This window comes from Gamsiella multidivaricata (assembly GCF_025024155.1).
Source record: "Gamsiella multidivaricata strain RSA 2152 chromosome Unknown BC939scaffold_46, whole genome shotgun sequence".
Taxonomy (NCBI): Eukaryota; Fungi; Mortierellomycota; class Mortierellomycetes; order Mortierellales; family Mortierellaceae; genus Gamsiella; species Gamsiella multidivaricata.
This window is the reverse complement of record NW_026251754.1, coordinates 235,886-254,588: the sequence shown is the minus strand read 5'-3', so window position 1 is coordinate 254,588 and position 18,703 is coordinate 235,886. Positions and strand designations below refer to the sequence as shown.

General features: G+C 48.1%; 5 protein-coding genes across 5 annotated transcripts; 3 read left to right on the top strand and 2 right to left on the bottom strand.

Moving 5' to 3' along the window:
- Positions 1-55: 55 nt before the first annotated feature.
- On the top strand, positions 56-1,583 carry BC939DRAFT_456224 (uncharacterized protein). Its single transcript, XM_051556296.1, has 3 exons — positions 56-955; positions 1,056-1,142; positions 1,261-1,583. The coding sequence occupies exons 1-3, from the start codon at positions 260-262 to the stop codon at positions 1,522-1,524; spliced, it is 1,047 nt and encodes a 348-aa protein (XP_051410721.1). The 5' UTR covers positions 56-259; the 3' UTR covers positions 1,525-1,583.
- A 646-nt stretch (positions 1,584-2,229) lies between these two features.
- On the bottom strand, positions 2,230-3,808 carry BC939DRAFT_210507 (uncharacterized protein). Its single transcript, XM_051550699.1, has 5 exons — positions 3,623-3,808; positions 3,389-3,476; positions 3,148-3,240; positions 2,912-3,058; positions 2,230-2,792 (listed from the first exon to the last, which is right to left on the bottom strand). Exons 1-5 carry the CDS (start codon positions 3,649-3,651, stop codon positions 2,268-2,270), a joined length of 882 nt encoding a protein of 293 aa, XP_051410720.1. The 5' UTR covers positions 3,652-3,808; the 3' UTR covers positions 2,230-2,267.
- A 625-nt stretch (positions 3,809-4,433) lies between these two features.
- On the top strand, positions 4,434-6,049 carry BC939DRAFT_425380 (Redoxin). The gene is made up of 7 exons (XM_051553154.1): positions 4,434-4,682; positions 4,941-4,984; positions 5,084-5,221; positions 5,338-5,412; positions 5,520-5,620; positions 5,762-5,855; positions 5,943-6,049. The coding sequence occupies exons 1-7, from the start codon at positions 4,674-4,676 to the stop codon at positions 5,989-5,991; spliced, it is 510 nt and encodes a 169-aa protein (XP_051410719.1). The 5' UTR covers positions 4,434-4,673; the 3' UTR covers positions 5,992-6,049.
- A 146-nt stretch (positions 6,050-6,195) lies between these two features.
- On the bottom strand, positions 6,196-7,726 carry BC939DRAFT_456217 (putative subtilase-family protease). Its single transcript, XM_051556295.1, has one exon. The coding sequence runs from the start codon at positions 7,575-7,577 to the stop codon at positions 6,417-6,419; it is 1,161 nt and encodes a 386-aa protein (XP_051410718.1). The 5' UTR covers positions 7,578-7,726; the 3' UTR covers positions 6,196-6,416.
- A 6,110-nt stretch (positions 7,727-13,836) lies between these two features.
- Positions 13,837-17,003, top strand: BC939DRAFT_456213 (glycoside hydrolase superfamily). The gene is made up of 4 exons (XM_051556294.1): positions 13,837-14,719; positions 14,813-14,912; positions 15,012-16,191; positions 16,297-17,003. Exons 1-4 carry the CDS (start codon positions 14,184-14,186, stop codon positions 16,968-16,970), a joined length of 2,490 nt encoding a protein of 829 aa, XP_051410717.1. The 5' UTR covers positions 13,837-14,183; the 3' UTR covers positions 16,971-17,003.
- Positions 17,004-18,703: the final 1,700 nt, after the last annotated feature.

Sequence of the window (18,703 nt, the reverse complement as noted above, 5' to 3'; positions counted from 1 at the left end):
CCGAAAAGTGGCTTGCGTGTTTACTCTTTTTCTTTTTTCTTTTTTTTAGTAAAGCAATGCACAAGGTCAGACCTTTCCCACCTTCCATCCTCTACCCCATCTTCTCCAGCAGCATATCTTTCGAGAGCTAAACGAGTTAGCAAGAATATTCTCGCTCACATAACCAAACAGGACTAGGACAAGAGCCAGGACAAGGAATCCTAGCAGGACAGAGGAGCCAGCGTTCGCCTATTTTTATATCATATCTTTGCCATCAAAAATGGAGCGTGTTCTGGATAAGAAAGCCGCCGCCAGGGCCAAGGCTGCCCTCGCACCCGTTAAGAAGCCTAAGAAGAAACTGGCTAGCACTATCGTAGCTTCGCGCTCAAAGACAACCATCTCCATGACCTCAGTATCCACACCTCCAGCATTATCCAAGAAGCGGAAATCTGCCGCCTCAAAACAAGACGACGGCTACGAAGATGTGGATCAAACGCCAGAACACGATCTCGACTTCTTGTCACTCCTTTCTCCGTCTCTTGCCACCAAGAAGGCCAAAAACGCATCATCTTCTTCTTCTAGCACATCCTCAGCCCAGTCATCATCACTATCAACATCCACAACATCAGCCGGAACATCAAAAGCCCCTGTCTCTAAGAAACCCAGGACCGGTCCCGAAGTCGTGGTGTTTGACGCATCAAGCCTCAACCGCAAGTCCACCACAGCCTCGACAGAGTTCAATTTTAAGAAGTTTATGTCCTCAAAGATCTCGAAACTAGACGAGGCACCAGCGCCGTTTGAGAACCCATTGACAGCGGAGGAGAAAGCCGAGGAGATCGAGAACAAACGCAATGATACAGAGCTACATTCATTGATCAAGGCGAGTCGACTGCTGGAACAGTACAATGCCGATCAGTTGGATGGTGCCGATAGGCGGAAACATCAGCGCGAGCAGCTGGAGCGCCTTGGAATTCAGGTAACACGCCTTTTGACTGAGCTCTTGCGATGAATGGTGCTAAATAGTGTAATACGAAAGATACCTTACTGACAGCTGTCAATGGACTTTCTCATTTTAGAAAAAGGAAAAGATCAAAGTGCCTCTTCAGATCAGCTTCGGAATGATGGCCAAGCAGCGTGAGCGGGATCTCAAGGAGCTGGAGGAGGTAGGCCCGATCGTCAACAACCATTTTCAATCACGACGCGGATATTTTGCTCCGGCAATTGTTCGCTTATCGTCGATTTTGCAGCTAACATCTTTTCCTTTTGCTTCCCTCCGCTTAGGCTAAGAACAACGGCACATACCACAAGAGCATTAAGCACACGTTCGCAGCAGCAGGCGGCAAGAAGAAAGAGAAACCACGTTCAGAGCGCGGATTGAAGACATCGATGGGTCGGTTCAAGAACGGCATGCTGACATTGACAGAGCGTGAGATCAAATCTGTACAACGGGAGGGTGTCAAGAAGAAGCCATCCGGGAAGAAGGCTGGAGGCGGTCGAAGCGGCGGTGGAGGCGGAAAAAAGAAGAAGGGCAAGGGCCATCATTAGGCAACATTGGGAGTAGTAACATGTCTGTTTGTTCTACTAATAAAAAGAAGACTGGGCACTTTTAATGCAACTTGTGAGCAGAAGGACCTGATAAGGCTGGACTGGATACTTGTCCAAGATATACAGCCTTGCAACACAATATCCACGAATTTAGACATGGTTATCAAACTTCACGACCATGCCGCTATGGGACACTGAGCCCTTTGAAACTACATTTGATCCAATAACAGCGTTAGTGAGCGGCAGGATGGAGCAGCAAAATGAAGAGGGCAGAGGCGACCCAAAGCCGAAGGAGGCTTTTTGAAAACTCTGATGATCCGAGCGATAGGAAACTTCTGACGAAAGACGACGCAGGCAGCAGCAGTTGGACACAGATGTCCTCTTCTTTCATCTGCCATGATCCAGTACAGCTGCACTGAGTATCAATACATGACGCGCAAGATGCTGTGCATTGTTTAGCCAGCCAAATAAGAGTCAACTAATTTTTCTGTAGCAGCAATGTGCATCCTACTAACTTGTATCTGCATGGCGGACAATACTACAAGCTTGATGGATTATACAGTCTTTATGGACATAGAAAAGTGTCTATTCATAAAAAAAAAAGAACAAGCGACGTGGTCCCAATCCAATCACTATTCCTGCTCCTTCCCCCTTTCTCTCTCCATTGATGATCAGCTACCCTTCAAGAGTGTAGTAGAAAACAAAAAGAGTAAAAGTAGTAACCGAAAATGCCATGCAAATATTTACTTCTTGTAAATAGCAGCTGCATGTGTCAGCTGCGGTGCCGCTGAGACCTTTTCTATGTCGCCCTTGAGTCCATGGAGGTATTTGGCCACAAGCTCCTGCCAGGGCTCTGACTCATTCACCGTTCCGATCTTCCTCGGCTCTGGCTGAAGTGAATCAATTTCCCAAACAGAACCATTGATGTGCATGAAGACGGTGATATGGTGGGCGATCTCCTCTTCGTCCTCGCCCTTGTCATTGCTCTTATCCTGCTCCTGCTTCGCCTTGTCCTTGCCTTTGCTGTCTGTGAGGGCGCCGCCCTGGCCTCTAGAGCTTTTCCTCTGTGGGGCCGGCGCTGTTGACTGCTCTTTGGCATCATGTTCGTCCTCTTTGACCTTCTGTTGCTTCAGGCGCTTCGAGTACGGCGTCTTGTCAAACTTAGGGCTCGCTGGACTCTCATCCCACTCACCGAGGAGATGCGCCTCCTGATGAACTCGGTGCACCTTGTCACCGACGGCGCTTTCGTCAAAAAGTCGCCAGGCCACCTAAAATGCAAAAAAGAAATATAAAAATATGTGCATTCGATTTAGTCCGCAAAGCAGTAGCCGCTGCATTATATATTTTGTGCCGTCAACGAGGATGTAATCCGTAAAATCGCACTTACGGCCGCATTCTCGGTAGCAAAAATGTCTTTAACAAGATCCTTAATATCCTGAGGGCACTGCTCAAGAATGGACGCGTTGTTCATGACAAAATTCATCATTGCCAGAGAGAAACAACTGTCAATGGCATGTCCAGGAGCAGCGGCTCTCTACGAGAATCATATCCGGTATCCATATTAGTGATACTAGTAAAGCAACAGAGCTTCAGGATGATTTTTCAGGCTATATCTGCACATACCTGAGGGATGAAGTAGATCTCCATCGACTCTTTATCACTGACTGGATCAGCTCGCTTCACGGCCGTCAGAGTCACGAACAAAAATGCGATGGCCTTTTCGCGAGACACCGGAAGATAAACATAGAAGAGACAATAGCGAAGGTTGTTAGGAGAATTGTTATATGTATATGTAATGGGGCACAGGAAGCAAATATAAAAAGCATGCTTGATCGAACCGTCGAAAAAATATCCCACTCATTACCTCTTTATCGAACTGACTAGGATCGTCAAATGGGAATGGAATCAGGGATGACTCGGCTTTAACAGGAACGCCCATGACCTCGGCCCACCTGTTGATGACGCGACCTTTAATAAATGGATAAGAACGAACGGGCAGGGAAAAAAAAGAGATCGATGGAGCACCAAAGATCAATAACCATTGCACATGCCTAGAAGCTACTATTCCATACCCATTGTTCGCCGTATTAATCCTTACCTGGGTCTCCAATATCGACGGGCTGCCATGTGCGTACTCCTCGCTTCTTGATGCGATCCTCGTACTCCTGCTCGGAATTGTCTTCTGTGCCTCGGCTATCCCCAGCCACAGGACCAACTGGATTCTTGGGAGGACGACCACGCCCTCTAGGAGGATTCAAGCGCGGCTTGACAGGGGTAGGAGGAAACTTTCTTGGCCGACCGCGTTTCCTCGGTGCATCCTCAGCAGCAACGGGCACCGAAACAAAGGCTGGAACGACCGTCGTGGCGGTGTTCTCTGCCTCTGCCTCCATATCTGCTTCGACCTTGGGTCGTTTCCTGGTGTCGTGGGTTTCGGACATGTGTTCCTATAGTGAGGTGCGAATGAAAGAGATGAGGATCAAGTGTGAAGTGGGCCGATGAGGGCGTATTTTTTTTTTGAAATAAGGCCTTTTTTGGAATCCTCACAGCAATAGGGAACAGCAGAGGGTCTTTTCAGATGTGGTGCAAGACGAGATACCAAAGACCAAGCAAGGCCTGAGGGGAGCAAACGAGTGTCGATGGGCGATTAGTGGCTTACCGCGACAAAAAACCCAATTGAGGCAGTGTGCCACTGCAGCCGTCACGCGCGAACTCATGGTCCTATCTGTAGACCAGTTGAAAGTTTGTATCAAGAAAGCGTACACTTCATGATACCACAGAACGAGGAAGTGTGCCATCGAGAAGGCACGTGCTTTTAATGCTCAGTGTATCTGAACCCACTCATTCTTATAGCAGGTAGAAGCCGGGCGTATCGCAATAGATAAGTCTTTAAATTAGAGAAGATTAAAATGAACAGGTTTGCCTGCGGGATGTCAGGGTCCATGAGCAATAGGCAAAAAAAGTGGATAGAATTTTGCCCGCATTTCCCGCCAGTGCGTGCAAGATAGTTCCGACCAAGGTTCAACGCGTTCAGTATTCGTTCCTGATCTCTCACTCTCTCTCTCTCTTTTCCTCTCTTTTCTCTCCTCTACCCATCACTCGCTCCATCATAACATTTCACATTCATTGCAACCTCATTTCAGTCGTTCACCATGTCTCAAGTAAGTGTTTGTCAGATGAACGACACAGGTCCACGGCTTCTCAGGGCAAGACCAGTTGGAGCATCATATTAAACAGGAAACCGGCCAGCGACAACAATCTCGCCATCGTTCCACACTTCCGACATTCGGGTTCGAATCAGACGGGAGGAACTACAGCCGCGGCATAGCATGGACTCAGCACTAAATTTTTGCTGTCTCAGGATGCCTGGGCTTTAAGGGCATCTTCTTACTTTATGTCATTCCTTGCAAACATCTCAGATTAAAGTCGGCGATACTCTTCCTTCAATCACCCTCAAGTACTGGTAAGGGTGCTAATCTCCGCTATGACTCCTCGCTAGGCGCTTTTGATCACTCCAAAGCAGCTGCTAACTTATTCTTTTTTTCTTACTTTTGCAACAAAGCCCATATGACCCCTCGCTCAAGGATGCATGCGGCATCCCTCAGAACTTGAGTACGGATTCCTTTAAGGGCAAGAAGGTCGTTATCTTCGGTGTCCCCGGTGCATTCACTCCCACCTGCAATAACAACCACCTGCCCGAGTAAGGACTTGTTTTTTGCCGCCCCCATTTAGACCTTGTGAAACAACACTTTAAGAAGATCGCATGCTCGCTTGATTTTCTAACCCTGGATCGATCGTACATTGAATGATGAATAGGTACCATCAAAAGTACCAGGATCTTGTCAACAAGGGTATCGACCAGGTCGTGTGCATCAGCACCGCAGATGCCTTGTAATAGCAATATGGATCGTCTGTTGAAATGTCCCACCGATTTGCGTCTTATTCCTTATCCTCACATCATTGCCTCCATCTTTTTCATATGCCGACGTTAAACATAGCGTGATGGATGCCTGGGGCAAGTGGACAAATGTTAGCGACAAGGTTATCATGGCTGCCGACGGTAACGGTGATTTTGTCAAGGCCACTGGGCTTGTGCAAGGTAACAAATCCTTATCACTGGCGAATCCATAAGCCGTACCACCTGCGGCTGTATATCTATAGCCACTCACCATCTTTTTCTTCTTCTTCTTCTTTCTCTTATCATCATCATTATTGTTATTTTACCCGCCATTTACAACAGATTTGACGAAGGGTGGCATGGGTGCTGTCCGCTCCAAGCGCTTTGCTATGGTCGTCGAGGATATGAAGGTCACCTACATCGGTGTTGAGACCCAGTAAGTCCATTCTCTTTGGCTCTCAGTATAAACTTGACAGCAAAGTCAATTGAATCCTAACTTTGACTTTTTTTAACTTTATCGCAGGTTCGGTGTCTCTGTGTCAGGAGCCGGTGCTGTTCTGGCTAAGTTGTAAAAGTTATTCGAGATAGGCTGCAAATAAATAACAAAAAAAAAATGCATTTTTGTTTTTCTGGAGTATGGGTTATACAAAGTACCAATTCCATTCTAATGATTAAAAAGTACGCGATGAAGAACTCGATTTCTGGTGTATGGGCAGTGCGAAGCAGCTATCCAATAGTTATTGTCAAAACCGCAGTCTAATGAAGATCCATCTTTTTTTTTTTTGGAGACGATCAACGCCTCAGATTTTATTCCATTCAAGACTAAGGTATTGGCTATGTACAACATAGGCTGGGAGGTTTGTCTTTTGCTGTAGTTATTTTGATTCTTGATGGGTATTCACAAAAATAATAGGATATGTATACGAAAGGTAAGAAGCAACCGCGGACCCAGTCCTAACGGCCCTTACTCCCTAAAATTTCTTTGATAAAGTGTCGTTTAGACAGCGCCGTTGAAGACGAGGCGGTTGGGCGAGCCCTTCAAGTTGCCGGTGATCTTGCCGGTGGTGGCGGTCGAGGTCAACTTGTTGAAGAGAGACGAGGCGGTGGGCAAGCTGTTGAAGGAGAGGTACAAGGCGGCAACACCGACAACGTGGGGGGTGGCCATCGAAGTACCCGAGATGGTGTTGGTGGCAGAGGTGGAGCCAATCCAGGCGGAGGTGATGGCGACACCGGGTCCGAAAATCTCGACGCAGGAACCGTACGAGGTGAAGGAAGCGACAGCGTCGTATTTGTCGGAAGCAGCGACGGTGTAGGCGTTGGCGGCACCGGAGGGCGAGCCATCACAGGCGTCGGTGGTGGCGCTGTTACCGGCAGCGACGATCAAGGGAATGTTGGCGGCATAAAGGCGGGCGGCAGCAGCGTCGATGGCAGAAGATTTGCTACCACCCAAAGACATATTGACAACGGACTTGCCGGGGACAGCGCGGGCAGCAACCCAGTCCATACCGGCAACGACGCCAGAGGTGGCACCGGATCCCTGGGCATCGAGGACCTTGACACCGACAATGCTGACCTTCTTGGCAACACCGTACTTGGTGCCTCCGATGGTGCCGGAGACGTGGGTACCGTGACCATTCTCGTCAGTGTTGGCGGAGCCGGAGATGAAGTTGGCACCGAAGGTAGCACGACCGCCAAAGTCAGAGTGGGCGGCGTAGACACCGGTGTCGACAACGTAGGCGGTGACACCCTGACCGGCAGCATCATTGTAGAGATAGGGCTGGGTCAGGCCGAGGTTGCGCTCGGAGACGCGGGTGAGACCCCAGGATGGGGGGGAAGTCTGGGAGCCCTGGAGGGAGATGATGGCATCCTGCTCGATGAAATCAACCTCATCAGCAGCAAGGAGCTCCTTGAGAGCAGCCTGGTTGATGGTGGCAGCGAAACCGGGGAACTTCTGGTACTTGCGGTGGATGGTGGGCTTGCGACCACGGCCGTTCTGGCGCTTGGCAATGTCATCGAACTTGGCCTGGAAAGAATCAGCGTTGTGGCCGTCCTTGAGAACAACAATGTACGAGTCAGCAATAGCCTTGCCGCCGTTGTTGATCAGAGGAGCAGCCTGGACGAGGGCAATGACTGCAGCGAGGATGATAGTGTACTTCATGGTGAAAGAGCTGAGGTTGTTGTTGGTTTGAAAAGACTTGGAAAGGCTTGAAAAGACTTGGAGATACTTGGAGAAGCTGAGGAGAGGATGCAGGATGAAGAAAAAAAATGGAAAGATGGCAGATGAAGGGATGGTATTTATACGGATTCAGGCGCGTTATTTCTTGATGCTTAGAGGGATTCTTTAAGATCCATTTGAATGGAGTGCATGTACCTGTTGTGAAAGCATCCTGGTGCCGTTTGAAATTAATACGCGCGTGCGCAATGAGGGAAAGAGCGAGAGCAGCGAATGCAATCTTGCCGCAATTGTCTTCTCACGCATAATGTTATTTTCTCATGTTGAACCCTGGGAGACCCGCAATCCTGTCAGCGTCCAATGGCGTTGCTTCTCCCTGATGCCGATGTCGTGTTTCTGTTTTTTATCCGGGGATGTGTTTGTTTGCTGTTGAGCTCTGTTTGTTTTGCTGTCTTGTGTCCCCATTCGGAACAGAAGGGTCTATCCCTCTTCAACCCTTGTGCTGCAAGGGTTCGTTGCCAGGTTTTTTAGTTATTGTTTTTTTTCCCTTGATACCAGGAAAACTGTCGCCCTCGCAAGCAAACAAATAAGAGCCAACTATTTGAACTTTATTTATTTGTTGCTGCAGAACCTGAACCGTTTTCGGTAGATTTGTCATGCAGGTCCCTTCATCCATTCTAATTCAGCTTTTGACCATTAAAATACCCCTGCAGAAAAACGGCGAAAATCGTCAAGGGCTACCAAATTGCTGCAGACTATAGTGAAATTGATGATAGCATAGAGGGATAGACATATACATGAGAGCGTACCTTCATTGAAGAAATTACGTGTCTTATTTGTCAAAAGAACGATTGGTTGAGAATGATTGGTAACCCTAGCCCATGGGTAAGTAGGGCCCCTCCGACAAGTTCACTGTAGCTTGCACAAGGTTATTGTAAATGCATGATGATGCCAGTGAAATGGAAATGGCGTGCACTTTCTACTTTCTACGGACAAAAATATCGAGCAACATGCGTATGAGAATCAGCGCTCGATTTCGTTGACTAGAGAGGGCATGTAGACGCGATTGGAGCTAGTATTTTCCATATCTGAACCTATGCTTCATAACCTTTGCATCCAAAATAAGATTCGCATCAGGGACGACTACATGAGCTAGACAAGATTAGTTAGTGCCCTGACCATTATTTACCAACGCTGCTTGTTGGTTGGAATGCAATAGTGTAAACGGTCGCGGTTCACTAGTCTGTGGAAAAACCTCGATCCTCGCAAGTCTCTTCTCAATCTCATGTTTATACTAGATATCGTTGGCCCGGTTTAAATGAAGACCCCGAACTGCATCCTTGAACCGTTGGCCTCTCTATTGATTGTTATTGTTATTGTTGCTGCTATTGTTTGTAAATATTTGCTGTTATTTATTATAATTGCTATCTAATTACCGGGAATTGAGAAATGCAGTAGCCGGTTAGAACCATGCACTCTGGTTTAGCCATCTTAACATGGGATCTACACTCTTGTGGGAAAGTTGTCCACGCTTTTCTATTTGTTGATTACTAGAGGTTTATGTCTAGTTCCCGTCAGGGGTCGTGTGAAAAACGAGAAGTAGCTGCTGCAACAGTGCTAATTAACAACGGCGTACGTGCATATGTAACGGACAACCTCGATAACACAAATCGAATTAGTCGTTGGGAACTCTCATGAACGATAAGTCGATGGTGAAAGAAAACAAAGCCATGCCAGCAAAGTGCACTGGCGTTGCGAAATAGAATATGATGTAGAAATAAAAATGGCATCAGTTGAGGTCAAGGACCTATAGCATATATCGCGTTTTCAATGATATAAATTTCATCTATACACACCAATTGAAATTGCAAGTGCATAATTGACATGAAAGAAGGATAGGATAGATAGGCGCCTCTCAGGGCTGAACATTTTGTCCCCGAGGGATTCTCATACATTTGCCAAGTAATTCTCCCATGTATCACGCCAGTTTTGTTTCGCTATCAGCTGTGCACTTTTCTTGTATTAGAGAGACCGCTTGGCTTTGTTGGGTGGAGTGCAAGGCCCATGAACACAAAAGAGCGCCCATGAGCAAAAGAAGGAGTTATAGTAGGAAGGCTGAGGGGCTATTCCAGCGCAGGGTGGGTTCTACGTCAGGTCGCATTCTATTCTGCGGCAGAACGCGTCCAGGGGAAACTTATTTCAAAAGAGGGACAGAGTGTATCATATTCAGACATCATGGTATGCCTTTCCTACTAGCGTTACTACCCCGCCCTTTTGTCTCCGACATTCTGAATGACAGTGGACGACACCATATTTGGATCCTGTGAATAACTACAGGGCAATTTGAACACACACACGATGCCCGTAGGGATAGAATCTGCGTAATACAAGGGCCAGGTACAACAACACATTTGGCACTCAGTGCAGCCCGTCATATGCACTTGCAGCCCAGAAATGGAGCGCCGTGATTGGATACGAAAACAAATAATGCCCTAGAGTTGCGCGCCCATGCGGCCACACATATCTTACCCCTGAATTCTGTAGGTCCCCCTGCTGCATGCCCGCCGCCCATTCCTTTGACCCTTCCCAAGGCAATCTACGCGAACAATAGATATTGTCAAACTTTTCCTGGTAATACGCGCAAAAAAAAGAGAGTGAGAGGATAGTTCAAGTACTTAAACACTATATTGTACGCATCCCCCTTACGAACCACAGGTTCACCGCACATTCATACGTAGATTATGTAGGCTGCCAGGGTCCAGACCAAGCCAGGTATGCAGGGACATAGTGTTGCCACGATAAAGAAGAGGATGACATGATAGTATAATAATTAACCATCGTGATCATGCATCTGGATAATCTGGCGCCACGGAACCCATCCGACTGGGCGGCTGGAGGTTGGTGGAAATGCTTTGCATGTGCTATTAGTCTACATGTATTTTGCTCACTCACGAATCTGTCGAAGGTGACCCCGAGGGTCGTCGAACCTTTGAGGTTCGCACGCCATAAAGTTTTCAACAAATTAAGTTTCGATAGTAAACTGTGTTTTAGAGCAGACGAGCATCTGGTAAGAGCCTCCCATTGGCTCTCTGTTGTTTATAGTTGCACCCTGCAAATGGGTCAATGGGTCTTAGCGTGCCAGTTCCCCTGGGAAAGTGGATGAGAAAAAGACTGTCAACAACTGGAATTTTTATGTGCGGAGAGATACATACAACCCCAACGGTTGGGGTCGCTGTCCGTTATGGTTGGATGCATCCTATGCTCCATCTGTCCTTTCGCTCCGGAGTGCCTCTCTGCCCTTGGGTCTATACCTCTTTAAAAAAAATAAAAAAAAGAGAGAGTGAACCGTGGAAGACCTTGGATACATAGACTACAATACACGGAGGACACAATGATTGAGAGCCTGGATCACCTCATTCTAACCTCAGGTGCACACTAGGCTATAATAGACTAGTTGAATTCTTAGAAAGTATTACTTTAAGAGCACTCAACCCGCTTCTGGTGCGACGCCAGAGGGCATGCTTTTTCTCTGCTGTGAATGAGTACTTCAATAGAAAAGACCGCAGGTGAATTTATGGTAGAGAGAGCGAATGGGCCGTCAAAGTTCCCGAATGATGCCATCGCCAACGGTCCGCACATCTCCTTTCCAAGGAGACGACATGTCTACTTGTTTTTCGATTTTTTTTTTATTCCATTCCCTCCAACCGAACATCTGTTTTTGAACTTGCACGCGTTCTTTTTTCTCTTTTCACATAACACTTCTCGAGAGAGCGAGTTATCTGTTTATTTCCCTCAATCACACCTATAATATCCAGTGCATCCGACCAAATCCTTTCATTCGTTCGCCTCTGTTCTTTTTTCTCTCACGATCAGGTTCCTGAGCAATTAGCCGCCTCATTATTGGTGACAAACATCCTGGTTAGGACGCGCGCCTACATTTGTTTGTTTCACTTCTAACATTCCAGAACAAAAGATTGTGTGCTTTACATCTATTCTATTCACTATTATTATTATTATTTGCAATGGCGTGCACTTCTCATGCACGCCCAATGCGAGCGAAAACAACCCCCTGGCCTTTCTCACACACATGCTGGTTGATTAAATCTGCTGACGCCATTCGAGACCCTATCCTCCCCTTCATGCATGCATGCCACCTCTATTTCTCGTTTTATGTCTGTGTGTGATCCATTCCCCTCCGGCCATTGGTCAGTTGGTAATGCAAGAGCGCGTGCGCACGTAAATGAATGACTCGCCTCTTCGAGCATCTCTCTGTACGTAGGGGCCTAGGACATTAAGGCGCGCATGGTTGAACCTAGGCACTATAAAGCGGGTCTTTCGAGATCGTCGACTCGGGGGCGATTCGCAGTAGTCTTTCAAGTACTCTTACACGCCACAGTTAAGACTTCAATCGGGAGTCTCATGAAGGCGATTGAAAGAGTATCAATAAAGACATACCGATTTGAACAATTATATCCTTATGTTTGGTCTTTTATCCGTAATATGGCCGTATATGGGCCTTCGCCAATCCCGCCTGGGATAAGACGATTGGTGGACCTACTGCAGTCAAGTTCATTATAAGCAGTGAGCTAAAGACATCCACCTTGGCAGAGCTGAGGGCCTATATGACCCGTAACTCTGTCAATGTCGATACAAGCCTGTTAGTCCTTAGTGTCGACAAACTTGCTCAATTGCCACACAGATTTAGAAGATCGTGGACTACAATGGATGCGACAAACTGGGACGCCATGGGTTCAACATTGCACTCAAATTGGTTGGTCGAGTTCAGGCCTGCAGATATCCCTCGAAGAGATTGCGCGTCAAAGGTAGACCGCGATGAATGATCATCTGGTACCGAAGGAAGGTGCATTTCTCTGTATCATCGGAAGCGCAAACGGGTATTTGAGGCTATGGCCTCGATTATATATATATAATCTGGTGTGTTTGATTCTTCCAATCACTCTTTTACAGGAGTGCCTGCCCCACTTACCTGCTCCCTTCCAGTGTCTGGGGATGACTTGTTCATAGATGCATTTCAAGATGAAGAATTCAGTTTTTGATGAACGATCTCCTGGCGGCGTTTGTAGGGAGATCATGCTAAAGTCTAAGCTTCCTGGCGGAAATTTGGTATGGCATAGAGGCCATTCAATTTGCCTACCGCGAGCTATATGTGCAGTGTGAACCAAGATACATCGCATAGACGAATCTATTTGCATATCAAGTCATATTGTGAACAAAAAAAACAGCGAAGGACCTTTGGATGAGGATGAGCTCAAACTCGTCCAACAAGGAGAATGGGCAAAGGGACAAAAGGTATATCCGGAGAGGATATCGACAGTAGCAGCAGATGCAATCTAAAGTGTTATAGGAAGCGATAGGATCTCCATTGGCATCGGTGGGTCTGAACAGTGATATCAGAAATTCAGGACCACATAGCGCCCAGGCGCCCTGTTTGAAGGCCTACATGGATCAGCAGTAGGAGCAAGCCAAGATTTCCAGGGTTGCCTGTCCATATTGGCCATAGTTAACAATCATGATACGCTTCGAGCCTTTGTTGGATCTTCACAGAGTCTCAGCATGGGTGTAGTGTAAGCCTGTACAAACTACAATGTCGGACTTGACCTACTCTGATGGAGCACCGTCAGCAGTTGCGCCCCGACCAGTCTCCGCCAGACCAATGCTCAACCCCATGCCTCTTGAAGTAGAAGAAACTCACTTGATAGCCATGACGTCCCTGGCAGGCAATCTAAACAGGCAGTGAGTGAACATGGATGATACGTACCGCCAGTAGCAGTATCATCGCCTATTCTGGTCGTCCTGTGCCCATCTGCACATGCGACTCCATTTGTCGCTATATCAGTGGCTGCAACAGCAATAGCCCTCATCGAGTTATGGTCAGCAGCGCTTCTCTTCCCAACCGTAACAGCAGCACTACCCTTCATCGATATGTCTTCAGTCTCAGTAGCATCCGCTTTTTTGTCAGGGGCATGGTCTTAACGGTGTCCTGGACTCGGCGATTGACATCCGTCAATGCTGACAAATTCTTTGGACGCATCTTCTCCGTCATTATTATCCTCAATAACCGCAACCGTAGCATACATTCTTCATCTTCCTCTTAGGAAGCCCCAGGGCTGAGAAATTACATAGGCAGCAAGACCGTTTCGGTTGCCATCAGATGCTTTCTCCCGGAGGATTCACCCCCCCCCCCCCCCCCCCCCGCAACCTGCAACAGTACGAACCTAGCCCTTCTAAGGCCTAGCAACCATTCCAGACACCGTAAGTGTAATAAGTCGCAAGATACCCAGAGTAAGAATGAATGTAATATCACAATGATTAAATACGGGGGCCATTTATTGTAAATGTGGCCATTCTCTCCCCCTCCCCCGACAACAACAGCGCCTTAAAGAGCGGAATGCTCCCAGGAACCGGGAATAGAAGCTTGCTTGCTGCAGGTTGACAAATATTTTTTCCTTCGCGAGCCGTTGAGAGGCCATTGCGCATTCCCTGGACTTATTTCTCCACACGACTAATGTTCTTCTCACTCTTGCAACACACATTTTCCTTCGACTCTCCACCTCCATTCTCTATCCGCAAATGACAGATACACCAGCTACGCAGCCCAGGCCTTCTCCTCCTCCCCTTGTATCTGCCACAGATCCTCAGACCTCGGTTTCTACTCCAGTGGAAGCCAAGGCTCGTTTAAGGGTGGAACCTAATGACATTTTTCTGCGCGACGCCATCAACCGCGCGTGGCTCATGCGGGGTGTCAATCTAAGCGGCTGCTGCAAGTTCCCCAAATATCCCGTCCCTGTTCCCTCGCACGTCGGCGGAGACGCTTTTTTGAAAAGGCGTAACCAGAGGGATGATTCAACCACGATCGAGGCATCGACTGGGAATCGCAACAAGGATGACATTGGGCAGCATGAGCAACGGAATGAGAGTGACAATCCCACCACTACGACAGAGGCCGCCGCCGTCAGGGCTGAGCCGACTGCTGACGACCTCATCTCTTTTGTGGGGAGACCGTTTGAGTTAGAGGAGGCGGACGAACACCTCGCACGGCTGAGACATTGGGGCTTTAGGATGATCCGTTGGGTCGTTACTTGGGAGGCCGTTGAGCACCAAGGACCGTAAGTTAGAAGCGAGTGTGCTATATACAGTCGGTATACATTAGCCCATGTATTATATTTGACCGTATTTCTTTTCATGTCTTTGCGGTGAAGTGGGAGATATGACGAAGACTTCCTCGATTACACTGTAAAAGCCCTGCTCAAGGCCAAAGAATATGGATTCAAGGTCATGATAGACTTTCACCAGGACGTGGTAAGCCTTGAGTTTTCTTTTCTTGCTCATCCTGAACTATGTGTGCGCGATTTAACAATACTCCCAAACTTACCCTCTTTACGGCTACCTCTAAAACAGTGGTCAAGGTTCTCGGGAGGCTCAGGGGCCCCTCTTTGGACATTCTACGCAGCCGGTCTGGACCCCCACAACTTCGCTGCCACGGGTGCCGCTGTCGTCCACAACACCCTCCAAGACAACGAGCCCTTACTGCGAATGGTCTGGCTGACAAACTACTACAAGTTAGCCTGTGCCTCCATGTTCACACTCTTTTACGCGGGCAAGATCCTGGCCCCCAAATGTATGTTTGACCAAGGCGTCAACATCCAGGACTATCTCCAGTCGCACTTTTTGGGCGCAATTCAGGCGTTGGTCGACAGGATTCATGAATGTAAAGACGCCGAGGGAGCCCCGCTGTTGGAGGACCATGTTGTGCTCGGGTACGATTCCTGGAACGAACCGTCGAATGGATGGATTGGACTCGGGAGACTGGATATGTTGCCGGATCAGCATGATATGCGACAGGGAGATATGCCCACGCCACTGCAGTCGCTCATGTTAGGCGAGGGACTTGTCGTGGAAGATGTAGCGACCTATAAGCTCGAACTCGTAGGACCTGTTAAATCTGGATCGAGAACTATCAACCCATCTGCGCATCTCTCATCGCATGGACGGCCGACCAAGGCGTGGCTGAGCCCTGAGCTACGGGATGAGCTGGATCGTCAGTATGGCATTCGCCGGGATCCTGGATTTCCCAAGGCGGGAGAGTGTCTGTGGGCACAGCATGGCGTGTGGTCGATCAAGGAGCGGAAAATACTGCAGCAAGATTACTTTGCCAGAGGACCAGAGTCATCCTTGCCGACTGCTCAACAGCGGGACCTGATTCAATGGGTACCGGATCACTGGCTGCCCTTTGCGAGGCGTGTTACTGAAATAGTTCGGAAGGTGCATCCTACAGCTATTCTGTTTCTGGAACCGCCGGTTTATGTCCCTCCTCCCGACCTTACCCATTTGACATCTAAAAGCGACAAGGCATCGGATGATGAATTGATAACCAACATGGTCTATGCTCCACACCATTACGACGACCTTGTGCTGTTGACGAAGCGGTACCTGGGCTGGATCAACATCGATCTGTTGGGTCTAAGCCGTGGGCGACACAAGAACCTTTTCCGATCAATTGTTCTCGGCAAGAAAGCTACGGAAACCCTGTTTGGGAAGCAGATAGGCGAGATACAAAAGGAGTGCTATGAACGGCTTGGTAAGCGCTTTTTCGTCCTATTCACTTTATTTCGTTCTGCTTACATGCTCTCTTGCTGTGCTGACCTTTCTTTGAAATGTTTTTTGTGAACTCTCGAACCTGAAGGTAAAAGACCAGTTCTGATAGGAGAGACTGGGCTACACTTTGATGTTGGACTCGATAAGGCACGGCAAGCCGGGAGCATCAAACGAAACGACAGTACTAGCACCAATATCAGCAAAGTAACGCAGACGACGCCGCCTGCTGCCACATCCAAGCAGTTTCAGCAGGCCTTTGACAACATCCTCAACGGTCTAGACAAGACAATGGCCCACTACACTCTTTGGAACTACACCATCGGAAATGATGCTTCTTTTGGTGATGGCTGGAACGGCGAAAATCTCAGTCTCTACTGCTCGAACTCCGCATACGTTGAGCGCAAAGACGGTCATAAACTAGATCGAGGTGGGCGTGCCATCGAGCAGTTCTGTCGCCCGTACCCAATTGCAACCGTGGGGCAACCCACTGAGATATCGTTCGACCGACATAAAAAGGTGTTTAAGCTGCGAACGAAATTCGGAATTGAGGAATATCAGGCTGCAGTCAAGGATACGGATGCCGCAATGACGGAGGTTTATGTTCCTGCATACCATTTCCCTGGTGGGCCAAAGAACTTTGCTGTGACATTGAGCGATGGACTATGGGAATGGAAAACGGAGCAGCAGATTCTGTTGTGGGTGTACAGCAAGAACAGCGACATTCCAGACCACTGGATTGAGATACGGAAAAGGCGACGATGATGCGATAGGTATTTTTTATTACGAGAAAAAGACGATCGAATAAACGCTCAAGGACAAAAAAAAAAGGAAAACATTATAATAATGCTGAATGCATGGGGTATACAAAAGATACATGTTAAGAAAACCATAAGAGAAGTAGAGAAGTGGTTAAGTGACCTTTGTAAATCGCTTCTGCTCGTCAGCCGACAACCGCAGCATCTGTGCCACAACGGGTATCAGTTGTTGCTATGAGACACGAATGGGACAAGATGGGAGAAGTTAGTGTCAAGGTCCATACTGCACAACACATAGCGCGAAAACACGACTGCAGTAGCAATATGAATCCTTACCCGACGTTCCTTATGCTCCACAAAGTTCAGAAGCACATTCTTCAGATACTCAATATTCACATCCTCATCCGGTGGTGGTTGATGCCGGACGAACCGAGGTGTCGCAGGTGGCGTCATATTTGGCGACGAGAACGAACGCCCGCCATTCATAGTTGAAGCAGCACCAGGGCTTGTAGAGGCGGAAGATTTGGGTTTAGGCGTGGATGGAGTGCTGTGGTAGTTTGCTGCGGATCCGCCTGGTGCCTGTGAAACGTTGGATTGTGAGTAGGGCGAGTACGGCGTAGAGGGCGAAGGAAGTGGCGAGATGTGCTTTTGGAATTTACGGACTTCTTCTTTCAGTGTCTACAATGCGGAGGAAACAAAAGAGTTAGAGTATTTCTCAAAAGGCAGATGGAGCCCGATACATGACTTCTAGTAAAAGGAAAGAGACGAATTTCGTCTGGTACCTTGTTGACGGTGCGAAGATGGCCCTCTCGCATCTTGAACTCTTCCACAGCAGCTGCATGCGCTACTTTTTCCTTAGCCAGGATCTCTTCCAGGTCCTTAAAATGTTGCTATTGTAGAAGCAAAAGGAAGGCAATAGTATCAGTATCCATCTTTCACGCACCAATTTCAACGCAGACCAAAAGATAGCGTACACATACCAGCTCGAGCTCCAGGTCCCGCTTTCGACTCTTGAATTCCTGGATCTCCGTTTCCAACTTCTCAATCGTCTGTGAGTTCTCCTCCAGAGCCCTACTCATTTCCTCAATCTCATTCCGGTTCCGCTCCTCGTTCGCTCGCAATTCCTCCACTTCCTCTTTCTTGTGCTCGACCTGCTCAATCAATCCTGAAATCTCCTCTCCTAGAACCTCCCTCGTCCCCTCAATGTCCGTCTTCAACTTGCGCACCATCTCACCATACGCCTCCTCTCTCCTCCGCAAACTCTCTTTAGTATACGTCAGCTCCTCGTCCAGCTGTTCACCTCTTGCCTTCAATGCCTCAAACTCCTCCACCTTGGTCTCGGCGACACGCTTCGCAATCGATGTGAGCTCTTCCAGCGTATCGACTCTATTTCTTGCATCTGTCAGCTGCGTCTGGTATTCTCGCATTTGTGACTCAGTAGATTCATGCATCTTCTGCAGGGTCTCCAGTTCCGCTTGCTTCATCTGCATCTCCTTCTGTTGAGCTTCCTTTTCCTGGCTCAGCTTATCCCGCTCCTGCGTGACCTGGTCCCTCTCTTGAAGTATCTTCACATGCGTCGCCTTTAGCCGCTGCAACTCCTGCGCCGTCGCAGATTGCTGATTGCTCGATTTTGCGACCGCGGCCTTGGATTCCTGCTGCGTTTTTGTCAAATTCGCCCTGATCGACTCTACATCTTCCGAAAGTGACTTTCGCTCGTTCTCCAGCTTCGACAGCTTCTGC